The sequence below is a fragment of the Garra rufa genome, chromosome 1 (genome assembly GCF_049309525.1).
Source record: "Garra rufa chromosome 1, GarRuf1.0, whole genome shotgun sequence".
In the NCBI taxonomy this organism is placed as follows: domain Eukaryota; kingdom Metazoa; phylum Chordata; class Actinopteri; order Cypriniformes; family Cyprinidae; genus Garra; species Garra rufa.
In genome coordinates this window covers 28,757,729-28,771,314 of record NC_133361.1, presented here as the reverse complement: position 1 = coordinate 28,771,314, position 13,586 = coordinate 28,757,729, and the positions used below count along the sequence as shown (strand labels likewise).

General features: G+C 47.4%; 1 protein-coding gene across 1 annotated transcript in view; it reads right to left on the bottom strand.

Moving 5' to 3' along the window:
* Window positions 1-13,586, bottom strand: part of adgra2 (adhesion G protein-coupled receptor A2) — a 36,538-nt gene that overhangs the window by 15,373 nt on the left and 7,579 nt on the right. Inside the window, exons 3-8 of the mRNA XM_073830582.1 lie at window positions 5,107-5,318; window positions 2,971-3,135; window positions 2,686-2,884; window positions 2,169-2,318; window positions 1,915-2,076; window positions 641-841 (exon numbers count right to left, since the gene is read on the bottom strand). Coding sequence (XP_073686683.1) covers window positions 641-841; window positions 1,915-2,076; window positions 2,169-2,318; window positions 2,686-2,884; window positions 2,971-3,135; window positions 5,107-5,318 — 1,089 coding nt within the window. The remainder of the gene's footprint in view (window positions 1-640; window positions 842-1,914; window positions 2,077-2,168; window positions 2,319-2,685; window positions 2,885-2,970; window positions 3,136-5,106; window positions 5,319-13,586) is intronic.

Below are 13,586 nucleotides of genomic sequence, written 5' to 3'. Positions count from 1 at the left end.
GTCAAATTTTCCTGGTTAAATAAACATTACTTATATTATCAGGAAAAAAAAATCTAATTTTTACATTAACAGTGTAATCAATATTCTATTTATTAAAGCCAAGTATGAATGTTATCAAGATAGTGTTAAGCATTTATTCCAAAAATAAAAACTCAAGCAACAATTTAAACAATATATTTTGTTTGTGAACATGCGTTCAGCTATTCTTCTTAATAGTTAGCATTTAACTACTTTTGATTTTTTTTCAGATCATCAGTCATCAAAGCTCGGTAAATATTGGTCACAATGCCATTATACTGTTCATTCAGACTGATTTGCAAATGTGCACGAAGAGGTGGGATTTATCGCATTAACCAATCACAGCCGAACATAACCAGTCATATCCAATCATATCACGTGACGTTCCCCCATTTATTCTCATTTACCCCCCACTAAACTCACCACACGTTTTAGACAGTCTGTTAAAACTCAATCAGCTCAGGGGAGGCGAGAGAGACACGGACCATGGAGCTGTAACTTTACCTGCTGGTTTTACTTTTAGACAACGTTTCTTTAGGAAAACAAGTGATTTATACACTTTTTTTGAGGAGGCACTGCCTCTCTTGTCTCCTCCAAGTGTATACTTTCACACAAAACATACCTTGAGATGAAAAGCATTCAGCGAGGTGTTGTGTGTTCCTGTGGTGCAGCGAAATCGCAGTTGCTGCTCAAGAGAAGATTCAATCCCATCATGGCCCTGGCTCCCTCCTGCCCCCTCTCTTCTCTGATAGACCGTGCAGCTCATGCCAGTAAAATGAGCAGGACGAATCATGTGTGCCTCCATCACAATGTTACGAGAACTCTAAGAAAGACAGAAAATATGCTGATTTTATGCTCAGATATAATTTCTTACTATCAATGTTGAAAACAGTTGTGCCATTTCATATACTTGTTTAATTTGATCAATTTAATGCATCCTAGCTACAGTTGAGGTCAAAATTTTACATCCCCATTTCAGAATCTGCAAAATATGAATTATTTTAGCAAAATTAGAGGGATCATACAAAATACATGTTGTTGTTTATTTAGTATTTTAGTACCTGAATAAGATATTTTCAAATAGACATTTACATATAGTCCACAAGAGAAAATAATAGTTGAATTTATAAAAATTCCCCTGTTCAGAAACCCTGGTCCCACAAATCCCTTGGTTTTTCAGCATTTTTGTGTATCTAAACCCTTTCCAATAATGACTGTATGAGTTTAAGATTCATCTTTTCACACTGAGAACAACTGAGGGACTCATATGCAACTATTACAGAAGGTTCAAACACTCACTGATGCTTCAGAAGGAAAAACCATGCATTAAGATCCGGGAGGTGAAAACTTTTTTGAAAAATATTGGAATATCAGGGTAAATTGAACTTATTTTGTCTTCCGAGAAACATGTAACTATCTTCTGTTTTCAACCCTGGCTCTTAATGCATTGTTTTTCCTTCTGAAGCATCAGTAAGCGTTTGAACCTTCTGTAATAGTTGCACATGAGTCCCTCAGTTGTCCTCAGTTTGAAAAGATGGATCTCAAAATCCAGTCATTGTTAGAAAGGGTTCAAATACACAAAAATGCTGAAAAACCAAAGAATTTGTGGGACCTGAAAGATTTTTCCACTTGAAAAATCAAGTGTATGTAAACTTTTGAACAGGGTAATTTTGATCAATTCAACTGTTATTTTTTCTTGTGGACTTTATGTAAACATCTTTTATGTAAAATATATTATTCAGGTCAGTACTAAATAAACATGCATTTTGTATTTTGGTAAAATAATTAACATTTTGCAGATCTTTGACAGGGGAATGTAAACTTTTGACCTCAACTGTATATAAAAGTATGATATACATGTTCAATAATGTAAAGCTGCTATGATTAAAAGCGTACTTTAGAGAAGTCCTGTGCTTGAGAGTGCAGCTGAGGCCAGGTGAGAGTCTCCAGTGTGTGGACGATTGAACTGCAGGCTCTTTCCTCTCTCTGCGCTCGAGCCAGAATCTGATCATCTACCTGCATCAGGTTACTGCCCATTTCCACCAGAACCTCAGAGAGCTGGAATAAAGGGAGAGCACATTTATGTAAGGACACAAGTGCAGTGCAATGCAATATATACACTGCTGAATACATCTAAATGTTCTACTAACCTCACGGAGTTCTGTCACATAGTCCATGAATTTGTGCATCATCTGAGCCACATAAAGGACATCCACCGTGTCCGTGAAACCAGCGGCCTCCAGAGTGTATGATCGCACCTGGTGTGCCAGGGTCACTGCGTTGGAGGCGTTGATGGGCATCTGAATGAGAAGAACAGAATTAACGAAGAATATGTAATTAATAAAAACATATTAGAATGGTTTCTGAAAAATCATGTGACACTGAAGACTGGAGTAATGATGCTGAATATTCAGCTTTGCATCACAGGAATAAATTGCATTTTAAAATATATTCAAATAGAAAATTTGTAAAAATTAAACCATAAACAATTTAAATTCAATCAGCATTAACATTACACTTAGTTCACACTAAAGTATATTCTTGTAAGTATATTGTTTTCATAAATACTCTTTTGAAAAGAATGCTAAAGTGTACTTCTTTTTCACAAGGGGGAGCTTTAAAGGCCTTACTACCCTTACAAAATTCAACAAAAAGACTGGCACTAACCAGTATGAAGGTATGCAGGACGCGTGTGATGTCATTAGTATAGAGGCACTGCGAGTAGTCTCCCTCCTCCCAGCGTCCAGAGCGGTCACAGTTACGTGAAGCCTTCTTCTGCTCCACGCCGCCGCCTATAGACAAGGAGGGGTAGCGCAGCTGCAGACAGTACTGGTAGGAGGTGATGCCAGCCAGAGTTCTAGGCCACCTGAAGGGGAACAGATGACATATTGCCAGACTTTTCTAGATGGGTTTTATTAAGCCACAGATAAAGCTGTAGGACAAATCTCTTACCTGAACTCCCCTCGGTTGTTAGTGACTCTCTGCTCCGGACAGAAGGAGGCACTGTTCTCCAGTACCACTATCTCTACAGTACGCGAGGTGTTCCCACGGCCCGTGGACACCACACACTCCCACTCACCACTCGCATCAACGTGGACATTTGACAGGATCAGCTCACTGAAAAATGAACATGATATTTTGGTAATTAAGTGTACTGTAGATGATATTCATTTCATTCACTCTCTTCATATTTTTACTCATTCCTTTGACATTTCAACATCTATTTGCCCCCTTTCAGACAAACATATTAAGCAGCACAACTGTTTTCAGCATTGATGATAATAAATGGGACCCTGGACCACAAAACCAGTCTTAAGTAGCAATAACAAATATAATTGTATGGATCAAAATTATCGATTTTTCTTTCATGCCAAAAATCATTCAGATATTAAAGGTGCCATAGAATGGAAAACTGTGTTTAGCTTGGCATAGTTGAATAATAACAGTTCAGTACATGGACATGACATACCATGAGTCTCAAACACCACCGTTTCCTCCTTCTTATATAAATCTGGTGTTTGCAAAAGACCACCGAAAAATAGGTCAATTCCAACATAACACAGACTATTACGCAATAGTCCCGATCGTTAATAGTTACACCCCCAACATTTGCATCGCCCAATCATCAGTAACGCCAGTACATCAGTAAAATAAGGCCAGCCACTGAAGGGACATGGTTAGCTTAATGCTAGTGGTAGCCTGTACATAAGATTTTACTTACCACATAAACGGAGAGATGAGTGCACTGACGATGGCCAATGATTTACAGATCCTGAGCATAACTAAAGCATCAAAACTTGTGTGGTAAGTCCTTCTTACGTTATACTATTCGCTGCAGTATAACGTTATACAGAGCACATGCGATCACAGTAGAGAGATAAAAAAATCCCGCGGATTCAAAACGGCAGATTCAACAAACCGCATATTAAAAGCGGCTACAGTTAAAGCAACACTAAGTAACTTTTCCCTCAATGCTCCCTCTACAGGTTAGAAGCGGAATTGTCCATTACCGCTGTCGTAAATAATTTAGCCTACCGTCGTGTCACATGCACGTTATTTGTTTGAAAGGCTATCCAGGAGCGGCTTGAAATAACGATGTCCAGTGACAAGGTAGAGTATGTTGTATGACTTTATAAAAGTGTGAAAACCTTTTGTGAAGCCTGCCGTGAAGCAAGTCGCATTTGTAGTATCATTTGAACTACAAAACCGTGACCCGACGACCCAAACTTACATAGTGCTGTTATGGCTGATAGAGGGTCGCAAAGCGAATGTGAAAGTGCCGTTTCACCCTGTTATGAGTTGATGAACCACTGACATGAGTTCGGAAACATTATTTTAAGGTAAAAAAAAGTTACTTAGTGTTGCTTTAAACAAATGAAGCGGCCGTAATTAAATATATATTTCCTCCATGTGTTTCCTTAGAGCTGTGTGAGCGAGCCGCTCTGTGAGGCAGCCAATCAGAGCAGAGCTCCTCATTATTATGCAGGAACCTTCCAAATAAGGCAATAACAGAGCATTTCATTCTAGGGACAAATCCTAGGGTTGTAAATGGACCTGTAAAACCGTTTCTGCAGATTTTTTGCCCTTTCCTATGCCATATACCTTCTATGTAGATATCAGAGAACAATTTAAAATATTGTTTCAATGCATTCTATGGCACCTTTAAGTAAAGATCATGTTCCATGGAGATATTTTGTAAATTTGCTACTGTAAATATATCAAAATTAAATTTTTGATTAGTAATATGCATTGCTAAGAACTTCATTTGGACAACTTCGAAGTTGATTTTCTCAATATTTTGATTTTGTTGCACCCTCAGATTCCAGATTTTCAAATAGTTGTATCTCGACCAAATATTGTCCTGTCCTAACAAACCATATATCAATGGAAAGCCTATTATTCAGCAATATGTTTAAATCTCGATTCCAAAAAATGACTTTTATGACTGGTTTTGTGGTCCAGGGTCACAAATGTTTCTTGAGCAGCAAATCTGCATGAATTAGAATGATTTCTGAAGGATCATGTGACACTGAAGACTGGAGTATGTAAATATATAGCTAAATTATGGTTAGTCTCTGTAAGTGTTACCTGGTGATGAAGGTGCAGTCATGTTGTACACTCTCTTCCAGATGAATCCCATTGATAGGGTTAGTGGTGACAGGCTGTCCGTTGTGTCGCCAGTGAAGAGCAGTGACTTTGTCCACCAGTGAAGCAGTGCAATGGAAAGGCAGCCTGTCTCCCTTAAACACGACCTGCCGCAGTGAGGGTAACAGAGACAGCGTGTGGAGCTCCAACGGACCCTCTGAGGAGCAAAATAATTGAAAGATAAATATTAGCTTCACAGAAAAAAATAGAATCTTACTGAGTACTAAAATAAAGATTTATAAAGGATTGTTCACCCAAAAATGAAAACTCTGTCATTAATTACTCACCCTTATGTCGTTCCAAACCCGTAAGACTTTAGTTCATCTTCAGAACACAAATTAAGATATTTTAGATGAAATCCGAGAGCTTTCTGACCCTCATTGACAGCAACGCAACTGACATGTTCAAGGCTAAAGAGTTAGTAAAGACATTGTTAAAATAGTCCATGTGACATCAGTATACATTACATAACTGTAATGTTATGAATCTATGAGAATACAAATAACAACTTTATTTAAACATTTCCTTTCTTCTAGTCCTCTTTGATGTAGAACCCAGATGTGCTGTGTTGTGCACATCTACCTATCGTTTGTAGTCGAGTAGTGCAGGTGTTTTAGTGTTGCCAAGTCTTGCTTATTCCTCTCAGCACGTCTTCTTCCAGAAGTGTAAAATAGCCGAGATGAACTTGATGAATGTTTGCATTTGTTTACGCTCAGAGATGAGTTTAGACGAGAAAAACTAGAGCTCATGTTGGTATTATATGGATTACTTTATCAGAGAATATTTGTTTTCAACGTGACTTGTAAAAGTAGACATTTCAAGCTTCCTATACATATATTTCGCATGTCTGTGAGGCAGGTATTCGTTGAGACTCAGGTTGTTTTATTTACGTGTCTGTGAAGAGAAGTGATGGAGACCGAGACGGCAGAAATAAACCCTGTTTATTTTCTTTATTTTACAAAAGCACATAGTTTTGTTGTTTTTATGACTATACACAAATAAAAGTAGACCCTTTGCAGTTTCAAACAATACCTTATTCTTATCTGTATGACTAAAAATGACAAGAGTATTTTTAGTTTTTTTCATGGTCATTGAGAAAAAAACGAGACAGCACCGGTGCAGTCTTCGACCCCAGAGGGTTTAACAGGGATGTTTTTCAGTGACCCCAATAGCATGATTTCCCTATCAGTCGGTCTCTTCGACGTCTCGTCGAGACCGACGAATTGGGATATCGCCTGGATAGACCAATCTACTTCGTGTGTATACAAACGAGCCAATGAATATTGGCATGCATGATTGCAGCCAGCTGCGGCTGATCACAGCGTGAGCATATAATGCGCAGCAGGTGCATGCATCATCAAGCTTTCGCTTCGGAGCGGGACCATTCTGTGTGGAACGAGTCAGAAACAACACTTACCTCCTTTTCTTCTCTTTTGTGTTGGCGGCACGGCGCTTCAGCGGCGTGGTCTTCCGTGTCGAGTGGAAGCACACAGCTGGTTTTCACCATCCACCTTCTGTGTTGCTGCGGCCATTTCCCCTGTGCGCCTCAGCACTAAAAGAGCAAATTCCTAAGAGCAATTTTCTTAAAAGAGTGAATTTCTAAAGGAGCTCCGCGGGTTGAGCGTCTTTTTAAAGACGAGGCGTCATGCCTTTCTCCCCGTGCGTTTCTGGGTGCGGCCGTTTCCTGGCGCCGGGTGATGGCCACGCACACTGCCTCACGTGTCTGGGCTTACAACACGCTGAGGCAGCGTTCGTGGATGAGTCATGTCCCCATTGTGGGAATATGACCGTCGCGGAGTTGCGGACCAGACTCCGTTTCCTGCAAAGGGGCGGGGTTCCAGTCCCTCTGCCCAGAACGAACGTTCCTCCAGGCAAACGCCGGGGGGGCGTTGTCGCTGGAAGCAGAGGGCTGCCCGGTCTGACGGTGATGGTGAGGAATTCCCCGCCCATTCCATCGGCGGGGGCTCCTCCTTCCACCGACGCTCCGTCGCCACCGGGGCTCTCAGAAGAGCGGGTTGGACCTCCCTTAGGGGTACCACCCGTTACTTTTGGGGCCCCCCCCGACGAACAGATGTCGGTCGCAGCATCGGGGGGAGAGCCAGACCTCTCTGAGGAGGAGGACGGCACACTGTCGTCCACTGGGCGATCAGCGGTGCCCGATACTGACCCGGAGATGATGGCTATGCTTGCCCGGGCCGCCGAGAGGGTAGGGCTTGAATGGAATCCTCCATCACGTCCCGACCCCTCCCGGCTGGACGACTGGTATCTCGAGGTGGCCCGCGCTGGTTCTCAGCGCCCCACCCCAGTGCCTTTCTTCCCGGAGGTGCATGAAGAACTCACCCGAACGTGGACGGCACCTTTCACTGCCCGAAACCGCTCGAGTGGGACTTCCTCCCTAACCACCCTTGATGGCGGACCAGCGCGGGGATACACGGCCGTCCCGCCGGTGGAGCGTGCGGTTGCGATGCAACTGTGTCCGGGCGCCGCTTCCACCTGGCGGGGCAACAATCCGTCGCTCCCGTCCCGGGCCTGTAGGCACTCGTCGGCTCTGATCGGCAGTGCCTATGCGGCCTGCGGCTCCGCTGGTTCCGCCCTTCACGCTATGGCGTTGCTACAGGTGCATCAGGCCCAGGCACTGAAAGACCTGTACGAGGGTGGTCACGACCCAGAAGTTCTCCGTGAACTTCGTATCGCCACGGACCTCGCGCTACGTGCGACGAAGGTGACCGCGCGGTCTCTGGGTCGTGCCATGTCCACCATGGTGGTCCAGGAACGCCATCTCTGGCTGTGTCTGGCTGATATGAGGGACTGTGATAAGACCAGGTTCCTCGACGCTCCGGTGTCCCAGACCGGCCTCTTCGGCGACGCTGTGGAGAACTTCGCCCAGCAGTTTTCCGCGGCCAAGCAGCAGACTGAGGCCATCAGTCACATCCTGCCCCGGCGTACAGCTGCTGCCTCCACCCGTCCGCCGGCGGCACCCCAGTCTGCTCGTCGCCGAGGGCGGCCCCCGGCTTCCGCCTCCGCTCCACAGCAGCCACCGCAGCAGCCTTCACAACGGCGCCGTGGAGCCGGTCGCCGGGCAGCCGCCCAGCCCGTCCAGGCCCCCACAAAGACCAGTGGGAAGCGTAAGAGCAAGAGACCCTGAGACGGGCGACCCAGAGATGGAGGATGCTGCTCTTCGGGAGATGGTGACCGCACCACTCCCTCCCCCGGAGGAGGGCCGGGCGGAGAATCTTTTGTTTGTTTTTTCCCCGCCACCGACCGTCAGGTCGGTGGTACCCAAATACTCGACAAAAGAGCAAATTTCTCTATCTCTGGGTCCCCATGTGGGACTACGGGGAGTGCGCAGGTCATCCCTGCGCCTCACCCGTCCTCCCCCCTCGCCAGCGAGCGACGATGGGCGGTTCGAGAGTACGGCGAGACGGACTACTCACGCACCATCGGCTCATACGCAGGTAAGCGTCTCACACACTCAACATACAGACGCTCTGACCCCGCCCCGGTCCGGCAACGAGACTGTGTGGCAGGGGCCCTGCCCCCCTCATCGCTGCTCCCCCGCGGGTACGCCGATGGTCCCCCTTGTGCCGCTTGTTCATTTTCTGGGAGCCTGGAAAGAGCTTCCCAGCCCATCTTGCTGGCTCCTTCGGACCATCACTTCCGGCTATGCAATTCAGTTTGCCCGGCGCCCTCCCAAATTCAGAGGGATTCACTTCACCTCTGTCAGGGCCGCAGATGCTCCCATCTTGCGTGCAGAGATCGCTTCCTTGCTGGCGAAGGAAGCGATACAGCCGGTCCCTCCAGCCGATATGAGGACAGGCTTTTACAGCCCGTACTTCATAGTACCCAAGAAAAGCGGCGGGCTTCGACCGATCTTGGATCTGCGCGTCTTGAACAGGGCCCTTCACAGGCTACCGTTCAAAATGCTCACTCAGAAACACATTTTCAGATGTGTCCGTCCCCAAGATTGGTTTGCAGCGATCGACCTGAAGGACGCGTACTTTCATGTCTCAATCCTTCCGCGCCACAGACCCTTTCTGCGGTTCGCGTTCGAAGGCAGGGCATATCAGTACAGGGTCCTGCCCTTCGGGCTGTCCCTCTCCCCCCGTGTCTTCACGAAGGTCGCGGAGGCGGCCCTTGTTCCCCTCAGAGAACAGGGCATTCGCATTCTCAACTACCTCGACGACTGGCTCACCCTAGCACAGTCTCGGGCTCAGTTATGCGAACACAGGGACCTGGTGCTCGCACACCTCAGCCAGTTGGGTCTTCGGGTCAACTGGGAAAAGAGCAAACTCTCTCCAACACAGAGAATCTCTTTTCTCGGTATGGAACTGGACTCGGTCAGCCAGACAGCACGCCTCACGCAGGAACGTGCTCAGTCGGTGTTGAACTGCCTAGACACATTCAAGAGCAGGACAGCGGTCCCACTGAAACAATTTCAGAGGCTCCTGGGGCATATGGCAGCAGCTTCGGCGGTGACACCGCTCGGGCTGCTCCATATGAGACCGCTTCAACACTGGCTCCATGGCCGAGTCCCGAGGAGAGCGTGGCTTCGCGGCTCTCACCCGGTTCAGATAACTCCGGCTTGCCGCCAGACTTTCACCCCGTGGTCAGACCTCTCATTCCTACGGGCTGGAGTACCCATGGAACAGGTCTCCAGGCATGCTGTGGTTCACACGGATGCCTCCGCCACCGGGTGGGGAGCCACGTACGACGGACAGGCAGTTTCAGGGGTTTGGACGGGCCCCCAGCTGACTTGGCACATCAACTGCCTCGAGTTGCTTGCAGTACGTCTCGCCCTGCTCCGCCTCAAGGGGCACCTACGTGGCAAACACGTGCTGGTCCGTACAGACAATATTGCGACCGTTGCGTACATCAACCGGCAAGGACGGTCCACGCTCCCGTCGCATGTCGCAACTCGCCCGTCATCTCCTCTTGTGGAGTCAGAAGCATCTGAGGTCGCTTCGTGCCATTCACATTCCCGGGTTGCTCAACCGTGCGGCCGACGAGCTCTCACGAGCTGCGCTTCCCGGAGAGTGGAGACTCCACCCCCAGCCGGTTCAGCTGATTTGGAGACGCTTCGGCGAGGCTCAAGTAGATCTGTTCGCCTCCCCGGAGACAGCCCACTGCCAGCTCTTTTTCTCCCTGACCGAGGGCACACTCGGCACGGATGCACTGGCATGCAGCTGGCCGCGGGGCCCCCGCAAATATGCGTTTCCCCCAGTGAGCCTTCTCGCACAGACATTGTGCAAGATCAGGGAGGACGAGGAGCAGGTCCTTCTGGTAGCCCCTTATTGGCCCACTCGGACCTGGTTCCCCGAACTCATGCTCCTCGCGACAGCCCCTCCCTGGCAAATTCCTCTGAGGAAGGATCTTCTGACTCAGAGACGGGGCACCTTATGGCACCTGCGTCCAGACCTCTGGAAATTACATGTCTGGTCCCTGGACGGGACGCGGAGGTTCTAAGTGACCTACCCCAAGGGGTAGTTGACACTATTACTTCGGCGCGAGCGCAGTCTACTAGACATGCCTACGCCCTTAAATGGAACCTGTTCGTTGATTGGTGTTCCTCCCGGGGAGAGGACCCCCGAAGATGCCCGATCAGAACCGTGCTCTCCTTTTTGCAGCAAGGGTTGGAGCGTAGGCTGTCCCCCTCAACCCTTAAAGTCTATGTGGCTGCTATAGCTGCCAACCACGACCTCATAGAAGGAAGGTCGGTAGGGAAGCACGACCTGGTCACCAGGTTTCTTAGGGGAGCCAGGAGGTTGAATCCCACTAGGCCCCCTTCCGTGCCCTCTTGGGACCTGTCGCTAGTGCTCACAGCACTGCAGCAGGCTCCCTTTGAGCCTTTGCAGTCAGTTGAGCTGAAGTTTCTCTCAATGAAAACTCTGCTCCTGCTTGCATTGGCTTCCATCAAGAGGGTAGGAGACCTGCATGCATTTTCGGTCAACGATTCGTGCCTAGAGTTTGGCCCGGCGGATTCCCAGGTAACACTGAGGCCCCGGCCAGGTTATGTGCCCAAGGTTCCCACGACTCCCTTCAGGGACCAAGTGGTGAGCCTGCAAGCGCTGCCCTCGGAGGAGGCAGACCCAGCCCTAGCTTTGCTTTGCCCCGTCCGAGCACTTAGATGCTACGTTGACCGGACACAAAGCTTCAGGACCTCAGACCAGCTCTTTGTGTGTCATGGAGGCAGGCAGAAGGGGAATGCCGTCTCCAAGCAGAGGATGGCCCACTGGATAGTGGATGCCATTACCCTGGCCTATCAGGTTCAGGGTGTGCCCTGCCCCCTCAGGCTGAGAGCGCACTCGACTAGGAGTGTCGCATCCTCCTGGGCATTGGCTCGTGGCGCCTCGCTAAATGACATTTGTAGAGCGGCGGGCTGGGCGACCCCTAACACGTTCACAAGGTTCTATAGCCTTCGTGTAGACACAGTTTCCTCCTGTGTTCTTACCTCAAACGGGTAGGCACAGAGAGGCCTCGGGTCGGCTTGCTATACTGCTCCAGAGTAACCTAAGAGTAGCTCTGTCGAGCTCCTCCGCTAGCTTGACAGCCGACGTAGCGGAACGTCAGGCGTCAGGCCCTCATTCGATGAATCCTTCAGAACCGATAGAGGGCTAGGCTCTACGTAGAGACTCAATTGCATCTCTTACAATTCCACATTGCGCCCTAGAGGCTGTGTGTTTCCCCGGTAGTACTTCTACCAGTATACGAGGGTTCAATCACCTCCAATCTTCCATATAAACCGGAATCGAGTTATATGTGTATTGCTCCGAACCTCCTATCGGAAGGACGTGAGCTCCGCATATTCCCAGTGCTCCAGTTTCACTGAAATGGATGGTGCTGAGTTATACAGTGACTGGCTCTCCTTGATGCGAGCCCCTGGCCAAAGCCAGTAACAGGACCCAGGGGGGCCCGCTCAGGACACTGGAAGGGACAGCAGCCACGGCGCTTTGTTAGGGATCCCAATTCGTCGGTCTCGACGAGACGTCGAAGAGACCGACTGATAGGGAACGTCTCGGTTACGTATTGTAACCCTCGTTCCCTGAAGGAGGGAACGGAGACGTCTCGTCCCGTCGCCGCGGCTCCTGTACCACCGCTGTACGGCCGGGCCTGTCCCAGCTCCTCAGCGAAACCTTGATGATGCATGCACCTGCTGCGCATTATATGCTCACGCTGTGATCAGCCGCAGCTGGCTGCAATCATGCATGCCAATATTCATTGGCTCGTTTGTATACACACGAAGTAGATTGGTCTATCCAGGCGATATCCCAATTCGTCGGTCTCGACGAGACGTCTCCGTTCCCTCCTTCAGGGAACGAGGGTTACAATACGTAACCGAGACGTTCCCCCTCGATTCAAAGACATGCAGGACAAGTGGAGGCAATACGTGTGTTTAAATTCATTCAGCTCTGCACAGGTTGATCGAAAAATCTTTAAAAACGTCTGTGTATTTGATAAACACTGCAAAGATTCACACAATCTGTGATAAAGTATTCAAACACTGAATGAATGTATGTAAACTTTTGAACTATTATTTTCTCTTGTGGAATATCTTATTCAGGTCAGTACTAGATTAACAATAACATGCATTTTGTTTGATTCCGCTGATTTTTGGTAAAATAATTGACATTTTGCAGATTCTGAAAGGAGGATGTAAAATTTTGACCTCAAGTGTAGATGATGGTCTGCAGTTTATTCAATAAATCAGCATAATTTTGTTGCTGATTCATTGTTTCTCACAATTATGATTCCTGTGTAAATAATGCACCTTTACAAGGTATAAATTGCATTTCTTAGTATGGACAAATGCTATATTTACAACCTAGGCTCATGAAAACACATGGCTATATACATTTCTGTAGCATCGTAATTACGTACCTTACTGCATGTTTTGCGGCAGATTCTAAGTGAAATGTCCTGGTGGTGCTAAAACACACGTTCAATATGTGACCGTGGCACAGTTTTATTATTGTTGCTTTTTATTGCGCTGCTTGAGGTATGTATTGCGGCTGTTCAGAACTGAAATATGGGGAGTGTCGCTAAAGGTTAATGCTCTATTGTGTTGGAAATATCCCCTACACCAAACCCAACCCTAAACCTACCCAATAGTGTTAACAAATGCAAAAGTGATATAAAAATGCATTTGTTAATGCAGCCATGTTATTTTAACTTCCTTATGCAAATTTGAGCTGTTTTGTCAAACCGTACATTCACAGAGTTTGTTCCAGAGCTCTTCATCACTCAAGTGCAATGGCGTATCGTGTCTGAGCAAACCTACTGAATTAGAAATCTCATGCATATGCAGCTTTATATGTGGCGACAACATTCAAAAGTATCAGTTTTAAAATCGTGCAGGACGCTAAAATTGTGTTGAAGTCATAACATAATATTCTGCAAGTAACTGTGAATGAGTGTGATGTGTCAGA